The 20698-nt window shown below is 62.1% G+C and overlaps 1 protein-coding gene and 1 long non-coding RNA gene across 2 annotated transcripts in view; one reads left to right on the forward strand and one right to left on the reverse strand.

The window, feature by feature from the left end:
- Positions 1-1897: 1897 nt before the first annotated feature.
- On the reverse strand, positions 1898-3356 carry LOC112411555 (uncharacterized). Its single transcript, XR_003005648.1, has 3 exons — positions 3204-3356; positions 2520-2698; positions 1898-2205 (listed from the first exon to the last, which is right to left on the reverse strand). It is a non-coding gene; the product is annotated as an uncharacterized LOC112411555 (long non-coding RNA).
- A 2371-nt stretch (positions 3357-5727) lies between these two features.
- The window catches only part of BRD3 (bromodomain containing 3), a 30353-nt gene continuing 15382 nt past the window's right edge, over positions 5728-20698 (forward strand). The window contains exons 1-5 of the mRNA XM_024762235.1: positions 5728-5871; positions 17741-18066; positions 18917-19054; positions 19647-19794; positions 20560-20696. Of these exons, the coding sequence (XP_024618003.1) occupies positions 17854-18066; positions 18917-19054; positions 19647-19794; positions 20560-20696 (636 nt within the window). The 5' untranslated portion in view covers positions 5728-5871; positions 17741-17853. The remainder of the gene's footprint in view (positions 5872-17740; positions 18067-18916; positions 19055-19646; positions 19795-20559; positions 20697-20698) is intronic.

Consider the following 20698-nt stretch of genomic DNA (forward strand, 5'->3'; position numbering starts at 1 on the left):
GAGCGAGGATTCCAGGAGACGGGGGACCGAAGCACTTGAGAGGCTAACCCTCTCTCCATCGTATCACAATGATCGCCTCTTCAAACAAAACTCATTTTTCATTACATAGCAATCTGTTTGTCATGGGAAAACAATGATCAGGAAGAAAAATAAACTAAAATCACCCACAATCCTAGTTTCCATATTTAGCTGCCATGAGCCAACTAGCCCAGCTCCCCAGCTCCCTTCCTGACTTGATTTTTCTCCATAGCACTGAGCACAGTCAGGCATACTGCAAATTTTACTTATTTCTGATAGTCTGTGCATCCCCGGGAGCACGTCAGCTCTGCGGCAGCTGGCGCTTTGTCTTGCTCCCTCTTGTACCTGCAGAGCTGGGAAGCGGGAGTGTGGGGCACCATTCCCTCCATCAGCACCTTTGGAGTGAACGAACAAATGCACGTGCCGTCTTATGAATGAAAATGTCTACCGCATTTACGCTCACAACAATCCTACAAGCCAGGTGTTTACTATCCTATTTCACAGACGGGTAGACTGAAACCCCCGGGGGCCACCACCTGTCTTCTCGCCCTGCCTCCTGCTGACCGTCTTTCTGTGGCATAGCCCACTCTCTCTCTGTTCACCTGAGCCCCAAGTCATGTCCAGGACATTTCCACACTGTGGTTTTAAGGACTTTATTATTACGTTTGTAATAATGATCTTTCAAGTTAGGAGCAGGAAAAACAGGGAAGTGAGATGGCTCACTCCAAGTTCCATCCCATCCCAGGGGCTCCCCATGCTTTTATAAGAGAACCAACTAACGTACTTGGGTGTTCGCGGCCTCAAACACTCACCTCATCTCTCCCACCCCAACGCAGCTCCTGGAATGTATTTTGCAGGTGAAATGTGAACCCCAGCCCCCTGGGTTCAAACCACAGCTCAGGCTAGTAATTTAACCTCACAGCGCCTTCGTTCTCATCTATAAAAAGTGGGCAGAATTATTCCTGCTTCACAAAATTGGTGATTCAGGGAAATTATGTATGTAGAACGCTTGACACAGTGCGCGGCTCACAGTAAATGGTCAATATGTGATTGTACCGATATAAGTAGAAACCTTTGCTCCCCATCAGCCATAGTGCAGCCTTTGCTTGGTGGAGACAGAAATTCCTTTTTAGCTGTTGCAAATGCTGATCAGCCTCTGGGGGAAGGACTCATGCACACTAAACTTTTTTTTTTTAATTATTTATTATTTTTGGCTGTGTTGGGTCTTCGTTGCTGTGCGCGGGCTTTCTCTAGTTGTGGCGAGCGGGGGCTACTCTTCGTTGCGGTGCGCGGGCTTCTCACTGCAGTGGCTTCTCTTGTTGCGGAGCACGGGCTCTAGGCGTGCGGGCTTCAGTAGTTGTGGATCGCAGACTCAGTAGTTGTGGCGCACAGGCTTCAGTAGTTGTGGTGCACGGGCTCGGTAGTTGTGGCGCACGGGCTTAGCTGCTCTGCGGCATGTGCGGTCTTCCCGGACCAGGGCTCAAACCTGTGTCCCCTGCGTTGGCAGGTGGACTCCTAACTACTGCACCACCAGGGAAGCCCGAGAACTAAACTTTTAAGAGACTCATGTATTAACTACAAAGCAGTAACATAACTGCTCTGTGCCTCCAGGGGCGTCGTGGGTGAAGACCGCAGGAGGCAGCAGGGGGGAGCCGAGGGCCGGGCCCTGGGCTGGCCTGAGCAAGGGTTTAAGGCCAACTGCAAGCTTTAAGACCATGGCTTTAATGTCTGCAGGGCTCCAGTGGGGGAGATCGGGGCAGCTGCCTTAGCTGGTAATGGTCTAGCTACGCCAAGTTTTGCAGATGGAGCCTGGAGAGTGGGACAGATGTGCAGAAGAGAAAGTTTATTCACTCAGCAAATATTTATTGGGCACCCACGACATGCCAGACCTATTGTAGGCCCTGGGGGTCTAGAGCCCTGCTCTCAGGGAGCTGCCATGCTGGAGGGTGGAGACAGCCAATAAACAGCCCAGTAATAAGAGACCAAGGCAGAGAGGTGAGCCACGACCAAGAGGGGCCAGAGGCCCAGCCTGCATCGTCTTTCCCCTCCCACAGCTGCAGGATGACGTCCTATTTTTAATCCTCCTTTGACAGATGAGGAAACCCCGGTTGGGGAGATTAAGTGGCTGTACCCCAGGCACACAGCAGTCCACGGAGGCCCAACCTCTGGCGCTGAAGCTACAAGAGCCTGGAAAGGGAGAAGACGGTGGCTGGTGGTGGTGGTGGGGGGACAGTCAGGGCCACCCAAATCCCTTCCCAAGGCAGCCTGGGGAAGCCTGGGGCTTCCCAAGAAGCCCCCGGGAGGGGCTCCTGCACTAGGCTTGTGGGGTAGTTAGCCCAGGGGCTGAGATGCTCAAATGTGAGTATCGGTCACATTTCTGCTACAGATTCTGCCTCCAGAGATTTCTCCAGCCTCAGGGAAGATCACTCCACCGAGCTCCCTGGGCTATGCGTGAGCGGGCACGCAGCATCGGTGGGCACGGGGAAGGGAGAGGCAGAGACCTAGGTCCTTCCATCAGAGCCAGGCTCCCAGGGTGGCCCAGGGTCCTGCTCTACTCCTGGGAGGGACTCCTCAGGTCAGTGGCAGGGCAGATGAGGCTCATCAGTGTCCTGGGCATTCGGTTGGCAGCCTTGCCAGCCTGGCTGGTTCGGGTGGCCTCTGTGTGCGCTCCATCCAAGCCCTGCAACGTAAGACCGGGTGGAGAGGCTCTCTGTTTCGGCCTCGTGAGGAGAGAGGTGGGATCGTTTCTAGCAGTGAGGTGGAACATGCTGATGGCCAGAGACCCCAGAATGTCCAAGAGAATGAGACCCAGGTGGAAGGAAGGGGATGTAGCCTTGGAGGTGACTAAAACAGAAGTCTGTAAACTGGAGTACCAAACTCGGGCTTCGGGAGGGATGCAACCAGGATGATGGTTCCGAAGGAGTCAACCTGCAGGTCCTCGCCGTCCACGCTTCCCTCTTTCGACTTTCTCCCACTTTGTAAACTAAAAAGGCAAAGGTCTTCCCCAGCCAGAGTCTGGCATCCGGGGCTGTAGGAAGTCCTGTGCTCCCAGGAAAGGGACAGTGGGGAGGGTGGGGGGAGGTTTTGGCCTCTCCTACAAGTTGTGTTTCCCAGGACGCAAGGCTTTGGCATCTCAGCTCTCTGTGACCCAGGGCCACTTCACCCACCTCCCAGAGTTGCCTCACCTGTAAGCCGGGCACAGAAGGCCTGTCCTGGGTGGGTGTGGGGCTGCATGGGCTCAGCCGAGTCGTCATTCACTTTAATGTTATAAAGACGTGTGTGTTTGCGGTAGTAGCCCTCTTGCGCAACCTAAAATAAACCCAGTTACCCCAGGGGCTTGGGAGGGGTTCAGCCCACACGAGGAAACTCGACCTTGTAGTTGGCAGGTTCAGTGGGTACCAAGGAAAACTTGTTTTGTTTTTGACTTTTTATGGGGGTTTTAATATACACAATGTGCGTTCACCTTAAGTAACAGCTGGATAAAAACTTAATGTATACACAGGAGGAACTGCCACTGAAAATAAGATCTGAAACGTGTCCACGAGCTGAACCTTTCAAAAATACAGAAAAAGGACCAGAGTCCCCAGTTTTTACCTTTGTGGCCCACTGCTGGAACCTCAGGCTAGGGACCTTTGATCTCATTCCTGCCCCTCACTGGGCAGATGGGAAAAGAGGCTGGGGGGCCAGGTCTCCGGGAAGAGTCGGGAACATCCCCTGCTCCTCGCCAGCTACTGGGACTTGGCGCCCGCTCCCATGACAGCGAACTCGGGGGCCCAGGCCCTGGCCTGATGTGGGAACGGGAGGTGGGGGGTTGGGGGAGGTAGGTAGATAGGGGCGCGACCGAGCGAGACTCCTCCCCGGGCGGGGCCGCCCCTGCGCGCGCGCCGACGCCCCGCCCCTACCCTCCTGCGCGCGCCCCCGCCAAGCTAATTAGGCACGCGGTTTGTTTACAAACATGGGCGCCCGGCAGGTACGCGCCGCCCAGACCGTGCGAGCCCGAGGTTCGAGGGCGGCCCCCCCGGACTCCGGGGTCCTCCGGTGCGGGCGGCAGCGGCGGGCGAGCGCTGGCCGCTCTCCCGCCTTTTGCGCGCCTCCCCAAACAGCAGGAAATACGCCCAGAGGCGCACGTTCCTTGCGCGGGAGGGCGCGCGGGAGGGCCGCGCCGGGACCGAGCTGACTTTGAGCCCTTTGGAGTTGCTGGGTCGTTGCAGCGCGGCCAAGAGGAGACCCAGTTCCCGTTTTGAAATCAGCCCGAAAAGCGCTTAATCCGGGCGAGGTTGAGTTGCGGGAGGAACGGGGGTGCGTGCCCTCCTTCCCACTCAGGGTGGGCCGCGGCCTGACAGCACGGCACAAGCTCATCGGGGAGAAGTACTCACCCCAAACCTCACACGGCCCCCCGGTCCTCGTGGGCTCCCCGTGAATAAAGCTGGGGCCAGGGGGAGTCCTCTTCCTCCACCGGTTGCTCATCCGGGGGCAGCCCGGGGTGGAGGTCTTGGGCCGCCTCCTTTCCCTCGGGGCCAGGGGGCAGTTTTGGAAAGATGAAAGTGGGGGTACGGAACCGGTCCGCCTGGAGACCCACGTGGGGCGGTCCCGTGGTCCATCCTGAGGGTTCCCGCCATTGGGCCCAGTCCCTGACCATCCTATGATCCTTCATTTTGGCTGAAAGCTTTCTACCCAAAAGTGCATAACTGGAGCTGCCCCCGTGTGTTCCCTGGGTTGTGGCTGCAGAGTTAATGGGGAGGTGGCATTGGGTATCAGTGAGCAAACTGGCTGGAGGGCGGAAGGCAAGTAAATGAAGGAGTCGCTCTGGCCCCTCCTCCTCGTGCCCCCCCCCCAAGTGAAGACGTAGAAGAAAGTTTTTTTTGTTTGTTTTTCTTTTTTAATCCTGCTGTTGTAGGCCTTCTTCCTGACTCTTTAAAATAGGGGTTCTTTTCCTGGGTCCATGGAGTGGCCCTGGGGAGATCCTGAAATCTACGCAAAGTCGCCTGGGCGGCATGTCTTCTGGGGGAGTAGTTGGCTTTCAAGGGTAACAAGAAAAGGCCTGAACCCGTGCAAGGCTGAGTCTTCAGGAGTTAGGGACCTCCTTCCTTCCCTCCCTCCCTCCCTCCCTCTCTCTCCCTCCCCTATCCCTCCCTCCGTCCTCTGGCAGCCCTGAGTGCGGCCTCTCATTTGCAAATAAAGCTCTGTGTTTGCCCTTTTCTGTCTTGAGGCCTTGATGTGTGCTGGTGGTTACAGATCGGGAGAGATAGGGCACACGGCATCTGGGGCGGGCGGTGTGGGCCATTTCCCTTTGACCTTTCTGGTAACCTCGGGGGCCCCAGGACTCTGGAATCCCGCCCCAAGCAGCTTCTCAGAAGCTTCGATCCAGTCCCAGCCCTGCCACGGGGACGTCCGGGGAGGAGGGACGGGCAGCACCAGGTCAATTTCTGTTTTGTTTTTAGAAAGTGGAGTAATTGCTTTCTCTCCACCACAGCCCGCGCGTGTTTGGGAAGTGAGCTCTGAATAAAGGGAGAGGATTTGTAAATATTCTGCTCCTGCCTGCCTGGCCCAGCAGAGCGGTCACGGGCAGAAAGTGAAAGTGGGCGGGGGGGTGGCGGGGTAAAAAGCGAACCGCCTACCGCCCGCCGCAGCCGGCGGCTGTTCCTGCGCCCTCTTCCTCCAGGCTGGCGAGTTGCCAGCTGCCCGAGCCCTGCGCCGGGCAAGCGGCGAGGCGCACGGCCATTTCCTGGTTCTCGGCGGCAGAGCTTTCCCTGGGGAGTGCTGGCCGCGGCCCCGAGTCGAGTGGTTGTTTCGGGACCAGCGGGCCGGCTCCAGCGTCTGCCTGGACGGACGGCGGCTCTCCGTCCGCCGCTGGTGGGTCCTATTCTCCTCGGGAGAGCGGCTCTCATCCAGTGGGTCCAGGGGGAGCTGGGCCGGGTCGGGAGTGGGGGGGGGGGCCCACCGCCCCCCAGCGAGCGGCTGCATCTGGCCGCTTGCTTCAAGCCTCTCTGCAGGTCGCTGGATTTTCGGGGCGGTCGTGTGGGTGGGTGAGTGAGTAGCCTGGTCCGCCTTTCCCGTCTCCCCACGTGATGGTCTAGCTGTAAAGCGACAGAGCCCCCAGGCAGGGCCCACAGACCCTGCATTAGCAGGGCAGTATCTAGTCAGCATTCCTTGCTTCCGAAGGAGACTTTAGTGAATTGTAGCAGAAAGCAGCGTCCTGCTGGCCGTATTCCTGCCTGCTGGGAACTTGTCGGGGGAGCCCCTGCTTGGGAGCCTGCCCGCCGTCCCACCCGAGGCTCTGCCCCCTGGTTGCGGCAGGTGTCAGAGCAGCGCGCACTGCCCATTGTGCTTGGCTCGGGGCTGCTGGTAGGTGCCCGGGCGGTGAGTGGCTTGTTGCACCTCCTCAGCCACCCCGCCCCGCCCATTGTGAATCCCTTTGGCACCTGCACCCCTGCTCCGGGTGCCTGTGGTCCTGCCTCTGAGAAGCACGGGCCTCTTAAAGGCAAAGCGTCGCTTTCTGGATCTGGAGCGGAGATGACGGTTACCTGTGTGGGGGTGTCTGTCCAGAGGCCCGAGGCTCTGCTGTGTCAGTGCTGTGGGTGAGCGTTAATTTCTTTTGCCAGGTTTTAACTATCCCACAGGAGAATCAGTTCTCGACCTAACTCCTTTTTTAGGGCCTTTATGACCTCGAGTTAGAACCGGCAGGTGCACTTGGGGGGAAGCCCCCCTCCCTTCCTGCTGCAGTGCTGGGAGAGTGCACCGGAAGGTCACGAGGTGCCTGGGAGAGTCCTTTCGCCGCTGCTTGGGAACTGCCACTTGGGATGCGGGGTGGGGGGCCTTCAGGTGCCCCAGTGGGATTTTTCTGCCAGTGCTGGAAGCTGGGCTCGGTGACCCGTGTGGCAGCGTTTCCACAGTGATGTTCAGGAGTGTGATCCGGAGGGTGTTCGGGGGGGCTGGGGGTACCTGTGTCACAGGTGTCAAACCATGGTGAGGATCTGGGGCTCCGGGGTCCCCGCCGAGGTCCCCGGTACGCGGGGGCAGGAACGGCCTCGCCTCCTGTGAGGCCGAATGTGCGTCGTGTGGCGGGACCCTCGTGACGCGTTATCAGGAGGAGGCGGAGCTTGGGGGCAGCCTGGCCTGACGGTGTCTCAGGGATGAAACTTGGGAGCAAAGGGAAAGGAAGGGCAGGAACGGGGTGCTGCCCAGCTCCAAGCCCGCTTGCGCTGTCGGGCAGAGCCGTGGTGGTGCCAGCCTGGTGCTGGAGGCTGCTTGTTAAGAGCTGGGGCCCTGCTGGCTGTGCACCCCAGATAAGGCGCACACCCACCCTGTGCTCTGTTGTCTTAGCTGCCACCAGGCTGTCGTAGGTCTGGGGTGGGGAGACACCAGTGACCGTGTGACTGTCCCCTGGGATGACAGACCCCCCCCCCACGCCCCGCAGGCCGGGAGGGGCTGGCTGCAGGATGCGCTAAGTTGCGAGCACCCGGGCTGTGGGAAACGTTCCAGCGACGGCGGGCCAGGGTGCCCAGCCTTTGGGAGCCTGAGCTAAGCCTGGTGCTGGTTGCCGGAATGGGTGCCGGTCCCTCTCCGGGGCTCCCAGGCTCCGGACAGCCCTCCCGTGGGAGCACCTGCTGTTCTGGAAAGGCGTGGGCACCCGGGGAATGTGTTTGTGTTGGGCAGGGTCGGGGAGGTGAGAGCCTAACTCGGACCCTGGTTTACCGAGGCTGCACCATCCTATCCTCGGCCCCCGCTCTGGGCTGGCGCCGGCGGGCTGCCCTTCCTGCCGCTGACCCCGAGGGGCAGCTAGGGTGACGGGTGGGGAGGGCTGGCTGCCCCTCGACATCAGGATCCGGCAGTGGTCGGGGGCTCCCAGTCTGCTTGCCTGCCGCTGTGCCTCTGGGCTCCGTGGCCTCCCAGGCCCTCTCCGCCTCATGTGCCCTCTGTTAGGTGGGGTGATGGGGTCAGAGCTTCCTTCTGAGGGTTTCTCCCTGGGGTCTCAGGTTGAGAGGGACCTGGGGGGACAGCCATTTCCTCGGTCTGGTCTGGGATACAGTGCCTGGCTCAGGGTTTTCGGGGTTGCTAATGCATACGCGTGGGGCGTTGAATGGGGGGTGTTCTGTTGGGACGGGCACAGAACACCCCCCGTGGGTGACGACAGCATGCCGAGCCTTGGTGCTCGCAGGGCCGGGTCCCCCCGTAAGTGCATGTGACCGCCTGACCCCTAGCAGAGAGGATGGTCCCCCCTTTCCCTCTCCAAGACAAAGTGTGGTGCCAGTCACGCTGTCCTCACTCACTGTGTCCCCTTCGAGTGGTGGGTCCCTCACCCCCCTCCCAGAAGCCCCATGGAGCTTTACACGCCCCCCACCCCGACACACACACACACATCACACACCGCTGGTACAGCAGCGTCTTGTGGTTTTTCAGTTGGTTTTTCTTTTGGGTAGGTTGGTTGAAAGGTGGGAGGAGACAGAGCCTCACAGAGGTGGGGTGGGGGCGGCTGGCCGGACCCCCGCCGTGAGCAGTGAGCCCCCCTCAGCAGGGCTGGCGACGCCCACCAGAGCCGGTATCTCGGGTCCACGGTGAGGCCGCCGACGTTCTGGCCAGAAAGGAAACCTTCAGAGGCTGACTTCCCCGAGGGGGGCTGGCGGGCTGGGGAGAAACGTGGGGCATCAGGGAAAACTGGATCGAGAAGGAGCCTTAGGTGCTTGGGTGCCGGGGGTGCGGAGCCGAGAGGACATGGTGGCGTCAGGAAGGGGGACCATGGCTGCTGGCCCCTCAGTGGGTCAGGCAGGGTGCCTCAGGAGACCCCATAGGCCTCGGGGTGCTGCAGACGTTCCGTGGGACCGATGGGGTCCCTTGCCGGTGGGGAGCAGAAGTGATCCAGACCAACGGTGGGCTTGGGGCCCTGGTTGGGGCCAAGGCGCTCCAGGCAGAGCCCCTTCGGGGGCAGCCGTGGTAGCACTGCTCCCTGCCCGGGCAGGGGGTGGGCAGGGGGTGGTGGCCAGCAGGGCCCAGTGTGCGGAGGACCCCCGCTCGCCCACCTAACGTCCCCTGGGGCCCCACGGGAGGAGGCAGTGGGCTCCGTCTGTCACTGAAGCCGACCCTGCCCGCACGGATCCTGTTTCCTGAGGCCCGGCTGCCCGGGGGCAAAGGAGCTGGGGCGGCGGGCCTTGCCCCTTCCTGCAGCTCGCCGCCCCCCGTCTCTGCGGGATTGTTGCAGGAGCTCCGGGAGGCAGTGTTTTTTTTTAATGAATTTATTTGTTTTATTTATTTATTTTTGGCTGCGTTGGGTCTTCGTTGCCACGCGCGGGCTTCAGTAGTTGTGGCTCACGGGCTCTAGAGCGTGAGCTTCAGTAGTTGCGGTGCACAGGCTTAGTTACTCCGCGGCATGTGGGATCTTCCCGGACCAGGGCTCGAACCCGTGGCCTCTGCATTGGCAGGCGGATTCTTTTTTTTTTTTTTAATAAATTTATTTACTTATTTATTTTAATTTTGTCTGCATTGGGTCTTCGTTGCTGCGCGTGGCCTTCTCTAGCTGCAGCGAGCGGGGGCTACTCTTCGTTGTGGTGCGTGGGCTTCTCATTGCGGTGGCTTCTCTTGTTGCAGAGCTCGGGCTCTAGGCACACGGGCTTCAGTAGTTGTGGCTCACGGGCTCTAGAGCGTGAGCTTCAGTAGTTGCGGTGCACAGGCTTAGTTACTCCGCGGCATGTGGGATCTTCCCGGACCAGGGCTCGAACCCGTGTCCTCTGCATTGGCAGGCGGATTCTTAACCACCGTGCCACCAGGGAGGTCAGGTGGAGGAGTCTTTGGGGTTGGGGGGACGGCGTTGCTCACAGCCTGGCTCTGCTTCTGACTGGATGGCCTCGTGCCCCTTGATCTCTGAGCCTCTGCCCCCCCACCTGGAAAGTGGAGCCCACGTGACCCACACTGACGCCAGGATGGGGCCCAGGGAGTCGGGGCCGTGTAGCGTCGGGCCCCCCAGGGGTGCCTGACTCACCTGATCCCTGAGTCACCCGACTAAGGAAGGCCGGTGGGTCTGAGCAGGGCGAGAGGGAAGGCGGAGGGAGCGCAGGCCCTGCCCCCCCCCCCCCAGGATGGTGGAGTCACTCCCTGGCTTTTTTCTACCTCTGATCACCCCTCTGAACGTCAACACCCCCTATAAGCCTCCCCTCCTTCCTGAATGTGGCTCAGGACTTCCCCCTTCAGGCCCAACGCCCTCCAACCTAGGAGCCTCCCGAGGACCCCCTCCACCTGCTTCCTCCTCTGACCCCGGCCTCATCCCCACCCCGTGGCTGGAGGCCCTTCCCCTGATGCCGGTGAGTGAGGCTCTTTCTGCCCTTCTGTCCGGCATCCTCCATCTAGCATCCCCTCGACACCTGTCGGGGTCCAGGCTGCCCAGGAGTGCCCTCCTCTGCCTGCTGTGGTCCTGTCTATGGCGGGAGGGCCGGAGCTGCTGCTGCTGCGTTTTCAGGGTGTTTCCCACAGTGGCACCTGGACAGAGGTCCCCACTCTCTCCTTGTTTGTCCAGGACCCTGAATAGCCCTGGTGTCCAGGCTCTTCTGATGTGTCCCTCTGGGCTGAGCGAGCCTACAGGGGCCGCTTCTCTGCACTTTATTTCCGATTCCAGTTCCCCAAGGAGGAATGAGATGGGTCCCAGAGGATGAGTCCAGGGGCGGGGAGATGGCCATGACCTCCGGGTCCGCCTGCCCTGGTCTGCAGCCGGGTGTGTCCAGCTCCCGTGAGTCCCTCACGGAGTGGCGAGTGTGTGACTCTGGAGGGTGGGGTGACTGGCCTGTGTCCCCCGCCTGCCGCTGGCCAGCCGTTTGGCTTTCTGGACGCTTCCTCAGGATCCCACCAGAAGCCCCGTCTCTGGGTTTTCTCTTGCTGTTCAAGGGCTTTTGTGGTCTGAGCATTTCCTCTCTGGGTGGTTTCGAGGGAAGGTTGTTTTCACTCTGACCTTCGCCCCGTTTGTGGTTCCGCCTCCCACCCCGTCGGGCAGCCCCGGGAGGTGGGGGTGGGGGAGATTCTCTGGGCCTCGGTTTCCCCTCTGAGGGGTGGGGCCCCGTTCCTGCCCTCGGCCCGGGTGTCCCCGCGCAGTGCGCACCACCGGCCGGGCCAGCGGATCCTCAAGGCTCCTTTCCGAACCTCACCTCCTAGAAGGCTGGTTTCCAGCTCGGCCGGTGTGGAGCGGGCCCGGTGGGCTGTGACGCCGGTGAGATCGGGCTGCACGTCTTTGCCCGCAGGAGATGAGACACCCCCGTCCCGCTGGGGGCTTGGGGGTGGTGAAGGGGAGACTTGGTAACTTGCGGGTTTTATACGTCTGGGTTTAGGGCGCTGGGCTCTGTCACCTGCACTGCCCCACCCGGTCCCGGGTTATCCTGCCTGGGTCCATCTCCCCCCACCCCCTCACCTGTAGTCCTTTGCCCTGTCAGGTGGGGGGGGTGTGTGGCACGAGGAGTAGGGTCATGTCCCCCAAATCTCGCTGTTGCCGTGGTGGTGGGCAATGCAGGGTCCTGAGCACCCAGGGAAAGGGGGTATCACCCTCTTCTTGTGGTGGGGCAGGGGCTTTCCAGTGTGGCCAGTCGAGAGACAGCAAAGGCTCCCAGAGTACTCAGCTTCTGCCACGAGCACCCCTGTTCCGTCCTGTCCCCTCCAGACCCGCGCTCATTTCAGCCCCCTTCCCACCTCCCCGTTTTCACGAAGCAAGCTCCAGGCACATTTCCTTCGTAAGACGTTTGGTACCCACGTCTAAAGGACAAGGGCTCTTTAAGAGTTATAAAAAGCCACAGCACCACCGTCACCCCCAGAGCTTGACGTTGGATCCCAGAGATGGTCCGAGAGACGGCGTTGCCTCACTGCCCGGCAGGTGCTTCTCACAAACTGGCCCAGGGCACAGGCGCTGGGGTCGGGAGCCACCACCTCGCCTGCCCCGCCTTCCCTCTCGCCCTGCTCAGACCCACCGGCCTTCCTGAGTCGGGTGACTCAGGGATCAGGTGAGTCAGGCACCCCTGGGGGGCCCGACGCTACACGGGGAGGGGTGAGCTTTTCTCCTGATTCTTTTGCAATGAAAGCTGACCCTTGACAGCTGATACAAGGCTGTCTGTGGTCCTTATTTACTCGTAGACTGAACATTTGTATGTTTCCCTGCAGAATGTCGTGTCTGATTTGGTATGTTATCTCAGACCCAGGGGGCTGGGGGTGTCTCTGGGAGACCCCCTCCCCCCACCCCACGGAATGGTGCACTGGCTGGGTTCTGAGACCCGAAAGGTTCACTCAGGACACACCTGGCTCGGGGAGAGCGGCTGTCAGGCTCTGGCCTGTCCCACGAGGCCGGGGGGCGGTGTTTGCTCCCCCTGTTCCTGGTGGGCGATGCCTTCTCGTGTCTGAGTGCTGGAGAGGGGATGTCAGGTGTTCCCGGGGCTCACGGGCTGTCCCAGGAGGGTGGGCGTCTGTGGGGGCTTTGCTCCCGCCCCCAGGGGGCAGCTCGACAATGTGGTGAGAGCCTGAGCTGGCACGCCACCTGTGAGCTCTAGGTGCCACGGGCTGACCAGGGAACCCGGGGTGGGGTCCCAGCCGGACCTTCTGTCTGCTCCTTCTGTGGCCCCTCGTGGTGTCTCCGCCCAGCCTCAATGGCTTGGAACATGGGAACGGGCCGGACCCTTCTGGTACCCACCCCCCACTCTGAATCTGCCTTGTTTCCCTTGATTTGGGGGCCCGTGGGCACCCCCCTGGGATTCCCTCGAGGACGAGGTCTGGCGGCCCCCATGGCAACTTTGGGTCCCCGGCTGGTGAGGCCTGCTGGGCAGGGTGACCAGGCCTCTCTCCTGGGTGGGGCCTGGCATGGCCTGCGTTCCCGCGAGGGCCCAGCGCCCGCCGGGAGGGGACCGGCCCGGGGGGAGCTGTGGGGAGGAGCAGCTTGCTCCCTTGCTCTCCGATGGACAGGCCGCCTCCGTCTGCACCTTCGTCGTCTCCTGCGCAGCTCGCCGGCTCCGGCCAGGGCGGCTCAGCTGGGTGGCCTGTGGTTCCCTGCCAGGACCACGTGGGGTTGGGAGGAGGGTGACGGGTTGCTCCTGGTGCGCCGGGACGTGGCGGCTGGGAGAAGTGGGAAGCTGCGTTTGTGTTTTAAACGGGTCCATCCCATTGCATAGGCTGGGTCCATCGCAAGTGTAACCTCATGGTGTCTTCATGGCATGCAGAGGTGGGTATCCAGGGACCCTCGGGCTCTGTCCCTTTGCTGTGGCCCCTCCCTGCGTGGCTTGGGAACCACAGGCACCTCCGTTTTTCCACCCGAGGGGCCAGTGTCACCCAGCTCTCTAACCACTCTCCGTGATGTCCCTGGCCTCCCACGTCCTCGTGGGTGGGGAGCCGTGCCTCCATCCGTGGGGCTGCATTGGGGGCACTAGACAGCTGATGGCTATGCTGCTGGGGCTCAGCCAGGAGGGGAGCTGGCATTGGACCCCGGTGTGGCAGCACCAAGGGGGCGCTCCCCGCTGCCCTTCTGCGTGCTCCTCGTGTCTGGGGCCCTCTTTGCATCTCTGGCCGGAAGTTAGGATCAGGCCAGGGACTTGGAGGGGCACTGCTGGCCTGTGCCTGCCCCCAGGGCTCGCCAGGTGGCCTTGCCGTTGGTTGCAGTGGGGTCATCTTGTTCCTTAGCTGCCCGGCTCCTCCTCTCACCCTGTGTCACCCGTGATGCCAGGAGCCAGGTCGGGGAGGCACGGGGTCCTGGGCTTATGTCCCAGAATCTCCATGTGGGCAGGCTCAGGAAGTAGCCCGGGGATGGAGGGGCCTCAGCTCTGTCATCTGTGCGATGGGCCTGGTCATTGACCTCATAGCACCACGTGACGTCTCACCCTCAGCAGAGGTTTGAAGGGCTCCTGGCCGTGGCCGACCACCCAGTGCATTTCTTGGTGCTTCTCCAGGAAGCACGGTGAGAGTCTGTTCCTGTGCGGCCGGGGGACCCTGGGCGCGGGTAGTGGGGGACTCCCCCGCAGTCTCCCCTTCCTGTTGCTTCAAACCCCCATGTCCCTCCACAACTCTTGTCCGTTACTGATGGCGGTTCAGGGCTGAGCCCTGTGAGAGGGTCAGCTGGTAGACTGTTTAAGTTCCAGCTTCTCTCTGGAAGCAGCCTGTGCCTTCCGGTCTCAGAATGTGGCCCTGACCCCCGCCCAGACCGGGAGGCTGACAGACAGCACAGCTGCTGGCGGCGGGGAGCTGGGCGGCACCCTTGGCATCCATCCTCGTCCCTCTGCTGCCCTGACAGGTGGGCGCTGGGGGGATTTCTCGGCCCTCCGGGCGACACGGGGGTGGCCGACTGCGCCTCCCGCCGGTGGCCCTGCCGAGGTCCAGCCAAGACTTCGGGGTCGTCGCGGCTCCCGGATTTCCCCTGGACGGAGCACACGGGGCTGCCTGGCCTGTCCCCAGACTCTGGGGCAGTGTCATGCTTGGCCATGTTTGTACATTTTTCCAAAAGAGAAATCCCTTTACACTTCTTTCTTTTTGCAAAAGTAACACGTTCTTAAAAAGAAAAAAAAAATCCACCGTTCAGAACCGCCGGCAGAAAGGGAGAAAGCAGCCTTGGGGCCCGTATGCTGTGGGTGTGAGGCCCTGAGTGCTGGGGACGTCCATCATCTTCCTGCCCCTCGTGGGAGCGTCCCGAGGTGGCGTGGGGCCTTCTGCATTCCCGTCCATGCTCAGCCGGGGTCTGGTTTCCTCGGGGTCGCTGTCGGGTCTGCAGGATTGCGGAAGAGGCAAGGCCAGGCTCTCGCTGCAGCTCCGCTCGCCCCGGACGTGCCGGCCCTGAGGTCTGGGCTCCGTGTGAAGGAGTGAAGGCTGTGCCCCAGGAGGGAGCTGCGGGGCCCCTTTACTCCGCCCGCCATCCCAGAGGGCACAGCACGGGGTGACCTGTGCGAGTGTATGTCCCACCAGAGAGGGTCATGCCCGAGCGCCCCGGCTGTCCCTTGCCAATCTCCTCCCCAGCCACGCAGCCCTTCCCAGGAGATGGATCCTGGCTCCTGGGATGGAAGGGGCTTGGGGAGGGGGGTGCCCCCCAACCTCTCACGCTCTAGCTGCCCTTCCTTCCTTCCTCCCTGTTGAGCTGGTGCCCAGGCTGCCGGGGACAGAGGGCAAGCCAGGCGCCTGCCTCCGCCGTGGGGGTGCTGTGTGGCACCGCCTGACGGGGGACACTGTGACCCCTGCGGTCATCTGCATGTTCCTGCAGGGCTTTGAGTGCATGGGGGCCCCCCCGCCTCGTTCCAGTGGAGGTGCTGGGGGCAACATTCCTGTTTGCAGAGAGGGGGAGGTCCCATTGTCACGTGCCGTCCCCCAGGCCGTGGGGCATCCAGCACCTTTTGCATGTGTCGCCTCTAGACCTCACAGACCCTGCTGGGGTCCCAAGTGTTTCCACACCTTGGGACTCCCTGTGGCCTGGGGTGAACGCTGGCATTCGGTGAGCGTGTGCCGGGCCAGGCCCTGGGCTCAGAGCTTAGCCATGCAGTCTGGGACCCACCCCACCCCACCCCGGCTCTGCCTTGCAGCCAGTGGGTGCTCACCCCACGATGGGGTTGTGTCCTGTGTTTGCTGTGGGGGCCGGCTTCCTGCTCAGCCGTGGGTGTGGGGTATTTGGTGATTGGTCAGAAGAGGGAGGCAGGGCAGAGGCCAGGCCGAGGGTCCTGATGGCAGCCCCAGCACATCCCTGCAGAGAGCTGTGTCCGTCTGTCCTTGTTCTCGGAGGAGGCCGGTGTGCTGTGTCCTGCCCATTTTCTGCCCCCTGGACCGTGCAGCAGCAGCGCTGGGTACTGGGCATCTGCCCACCCGCCCCACATCTGGCGGCCCGCAGTGCACCGGGCTGGCATCTAGGCCCAGGGTGGGGGGTGGCAGGAACAGGGTGCATCCTTCCTTCACGGATCCCGGGTCCCCCCACGTAGGGAGCCGCCTCAGCCGTCCCGACCTGAGCGCTCTGTGTTGGATCCCTTTAGTCTCACAGAGCCCTGTGGGGACACAGGGGGACCAGATCCCATGGCTGGCGAAGGGCAGAACTGGGATTGCGAACAGGAGCCTGGCCCCGGCATCTGCTCTGCACCCCTGAACTGCCCGGGGTCCGGGAGGGTCCGGGAGGTCCTGGCGGGTGGTGGCATTGGGGCAGAGGAGCCAGAGGAGGAGAGGGAGGGTGCGGGCCTGCGTAGCCACAGCAGCCAGGACAGGGAGACGAGTCACTGGCCAGAGCGGGACAGGCAGTGCTGGTTTGGACAGGAGCCCCGTGTAGGGCAAGGCCATCGAGGGGAGAGGGGAGGGCAGGCCCGTGGGAGGTTCGCAGAGACCCCAGCAGGAGGTGGTGGTGCTGGGCCAGAAGGGGTCAGACCTGCTGGGGGTGGGGCTCCAGGGTGAGCACTCAGGCGCCTTTCCGTCGGGTGGTGTGTTGCAGCCTCAGCGCCGCCAGCCTGGCGGGCACAGCCGCCCTCTGTACGGAGCTGCCCTGGGGGCCAGGGCGCTGCCCCGGGTTGGCGAGATGGGGGCGCATGAGAGGCGCCCGCTTGCCCGGGGAGAGTGTGGAGGAGAGGAGCTGCAGGCCCCCAGGATGGCGGGCGGGGGGGCCCCTAGGGGTGCTCCAGAGCGCTCCTCCGAGGAAGGGCGGGCAAGCGGGGCAGGTTTGCTCGGTGGCCAGGTGTGCGCGGCGTCTGTTTTGAGTCCTCTTCCCTCTTGGTCGGGGGGCGCTGAGGAGGCACTGGCTGGGGTTTAACAAGCCAGCATGGGGGGGCCCTGGTCTGTACCTCGCACTGATGACCGTGGTGTAAACAGGCCCACGTGGCAGAGCAGGCTTCCGGCAGGACGTCCGTCAGCCAGCTCGAGAACTCTCCCAAGTTTTAACGATCTGCTTTCGCACGTCGTAGAGAGCATGTTTCCAGCGGCCGACACACGCTGCTCTGTCCTCCCCGAAGGCTGGCCCCCAGGCGGGCCCCGCCACCCAGCCCCACCCGGCTCAATCCCGTGACAGGTGCACATAAACACCTACGGGGTAGCAGCGTGCATGATGCCGCCCGGGTCCAGATTGCGTATGCAGCCCCCAGCGCGTTTTGCGTCCGCAAGTGACATTGGGGCCACCGACTTCCTTCCAAGACGTGGTGGGGTTTTGATATTGGGGGCAGCCCCTTCACCCTTTCCTGCACAACATTCCAAGAGTCGGGGTGTGGTCCTACAGCCCCTCACTCGCTGAGGCTGCAGGCTCCCATCGCCTTCCCCCTCCACCCCACCCCGTTTGGCCGAGGGCCGGCCGTGTCCACGGCCCAGCCACCATCACAAACCAGAGCCCGTTCTCACGGTCACGTTAGAACCTCCATCGGTGGCCTCACTCAGAGGGCCCTGGCTCCGTGTGCCACGCGTAGTTCCACGCACGTCGTGCCGGTCCACATCGTAGCTCTCCACGTGCGGATCATCCCCTAAAGTGTTGCCACAGTCAAGAGCAGCGGGCGGCTGGTGGGCGGTGAGCCGACAGTGGCCCCCACCTGGACGGCCGCCTCCCCGCCTGCCCAGGTGGCACCTGCTGGCATTCTGTCCCGTCACCTGTGCCTCTCCCTGCCCCAGCCTGAGGGCAGCAGTGGGAGAGTGGTTCTCTGACAGGTGAGGGTTGGCCTGACCGGGGGGAGTGCGCCGACGTGGCCTCACATGACCGCACGGCTGTGCTCGGGGACCCAGATGAGGCGGCGGGGCCTGCGGTGACCGGCCGTTCCCTGCCGTCCCTCCTCCCCCGCAGGTGCTGCCTGACTGGGCCCAGACATGGGATGTCGCACCTCGGCGGGGAGCACAGAGGAAGCCAGGGCCTCGCCGAGCTGCTGCCGTGACGGCCAGTGAGCGAGCAGCCGGAGGATGTCCACCACGACGACGGTCGCCCCTGCGGGGATCCCGGCGGTCCCGGGCCCCGTGAACCCGCCCCCGCCGGAGGTCTCCAGCCCCGCCAAGCCCGGCCGCAAGACCAACCAGCTACAGTACATGCAGAACGTGGTGGTGAAGACGCTCTGGAAACACCAGTTCGCTTGGCCCTTCTACCAGCCCGTGGACGCCATCAAGCTGAACCTGCCCGTGAGTGGCCCCCTACCCGCCAGCCCTGCCCCTCCGTGGCCCCGACTCCTGGGAGGACGGCCCCCCTGGCCTTGGCAGAGATGGTGCCTGGAGGCGGCTGGTCCTGCTAAGCCAGGCACAGCTCAGGACCCACAATGACCAAGGAGCAGAGGGGATACTTAGGCGAGTGGGGGAACGGAGGGCGGCTGCCCAGGTGCAGGAAGCGGGGAGAACCCTTGGCCTGTGGGGGGATGAACGGGGAGCCGGCGATGGGGCTCAGGCCTAGAGGCTCACCTGTGTCTTCATCCCGTGCCTGGCACTGTCCTGCGGAATGACACGTGCACACCTGAAACCCTGTGCTCGAGAGGGGTGCGGCCCACTTTCCCAGGGATAGTGCCTCAGCTGCATGCCCGGTGCCGACCTGACCATCTGACGGCTTTCTCTTTTGGACCCGAATAGAGAGCCCCTGAGTCCTGCGAGGGGAAGCCCTGGACTAGCACTTGGCGGCCTGGGTCCTGGGCCAGCTTGGCTTCTGGGCACTGCGGGCCCCCAAGCGAAGTTTGGAATCTGGGGAGGGGTCTCAGCCCCACCTCCAGAGCCTAGAACAGCTCTGGGCTCTGCCCCAGCCCTGCGGGTCTGTGCGTCCACACAGAACCCTGCTTAGGCCAGGGGCTTGGCAGGGATTATGCTGGCCGAGCGCTCACCCGAGACCTGACGCCCACCTGCCCTCAGGTGAACAGAAACTTGGGTCCAGCCCCAGTACCCAGATCCCTGAGGAGACTGCCCTCTGCACAATCTCTGTGCTTGGGAGTCACGAAAGTCATCATGAATTTGAATCCAACAGTAACACCCCTGAAAATCTCTTTCTTAGGATTACCATAAGATAATAAAAAACCCAATGGATATGGGGACTATTAAGAAGAGACTGGAGAATAATTATTATTGGAGCGCGAGTGAATGTATGCAGGACTTCAACACCATGTTTACAAATTGTTATATTTATAACAAGGTAAGAAAATGGTGTGGCGTGGGCCCTACACACCCCTGTGAGCTGCCCCTGGCCCGGGGAGGCCTGGGGTGGAGGGCCAGCCTGGGGTTGGCCCGGTGCCCGCCGGGCTGGGCTGGGCGCTTTGCAGCAGCTCTCAGACAGGCCCAGGGTGCATCCCAGCCTCGCGCTCAGCCCTTGTCTGGCCGCGATCCCCTTGTGTGGGTCCCACAGGCTACGTGTTTGAGCGGTTGCCTTGTGTGTGGACCGCCCCGCCCGGCCCCGGCCCCGGCCCCGTCCCCTGCTCCAAGGAGGGAACATTAGAACAGCCTTTTCGGAGGGCGTCGATACATACCAGACGCTTTAAAACGTCCACACGCTTGGACCTGTTTTCCTCCGTGGGATGGGATAAAGGGTGGTTTTTATCCTTTGTGTTTTTTGAATTCTTCCAAGAGTTTCCGCGTTAAAATATATTCTTTTTGCCTCCCTCCTGCCCCGCCACATCCCTTCACAGCTTGCTAAATAAATGTTTTTCTTGAGCAACCACCATGTGTTTGTCTGCTGCAGACAGACGGCTCCTTTCCAGCAGGTAACCTTGCCTCTCCTGTGTCTTCAGCCCACAGATGACATAGTGCTCATGGCCCAAGCCTTAGAGAAAATTTTTCTGCAGAAAGTGGCCCAGATGCCCCAGGAGGAAGTTGAGTTATTACCCCCTGCTCCAAAGGGCAAAGGCCGGAAACCAGCTTCGGGAACCCAGAGTGCAGGTAAAGGGGTGGACGCGCAGTCCTTCTCTCCACCTCTGGCAGGTGGGCAGGGTGCCGATGACAGCGTATCTTCTGAGGGTCCCTCCGCCCCTCTGGGCTCAGTTTTCCTGACCCAATCTGCAAGGTTGGGTCAGTGATGATCGGAGCTCCGGGAACCGGGCCTCTGCTGTGTGTGGCCTGCAGGCCCGGTGACCTTGCTGCCGCCTGCCTTGGGGCCTCGCTCCGGGCAGGGACCGCGTTCCTGCTGTGTCCCCGCGCTGCTCCTCTCCCACCCGCCTCACCCCCCAGCTCTGAGGACACCTCTTCTGGAAGCCATGCTGTCCCTTTGTCCCCTCCGAGGACTTTGCCTCTTCAGCACACTTTGTGTTCTCTGTGGCCTGTCAGGGAGCGGTGGGGATTAGGGTCAGCACAGGGGGTGACCTTACCTGACCCGGGCACCTGGAGCAGAGGTGCACCCTGATGGTGAGCTTCCTGGGCAGCCCAGCCCTCCAGAGAGGCCAGGGTGTTTCACACTTACAGACGGGGCTGAGGCTGGTTACCTGTGGAACCCGAGTCAACCCCCTGGCTCTTCCTTACCGGGCTGTGCACCTTGTCCTGGCTCGCTCATTTGGACCATGGAGGCAGCCACGATGAGGGCCAGGGTCTTGGCAGGAGGGGCTCTGCTGGCACCCGGCGGGCCCTGGCTGGAGGGGATGGTCCCGGCAGCGTCCAGAAGCATCGCTGGTAGAGCCGGGTCAGTTCAGCCTCCTTCCCTTTGTCCTCAAGGTACGCAGCAAGTGGCGGCCGTGTCCTCTGTCTCCCCGGCAACCCCCTTCCAGAGCGTCCCCCCCACGGTCTCCCAGACGCCCGTCATTGCTGCCACCCCTGTGCCAACCATCACTGCAAACGTCACGTCGGCCCCTGT

Source organism: Neophocaena asiaeorientalis, unplaced genomic scaffold (assembly GCF_003031525.2).
Source record: "Neophocaena asiaeorientalis asiaeorientalis breed wild unplaced genomic scaffold, Neophocaena_asiaeorientalis_V1.1 scaffold78, whole genome shotgun sequence".
In the NCBI taxonomy this organism is placed as follows: Eukaryota; Metazoa; Chordata; class Mammalia; order Artiodactyla; family Phocoenidae; genus Neophocaena; species Neophocaena asiaeorientalis.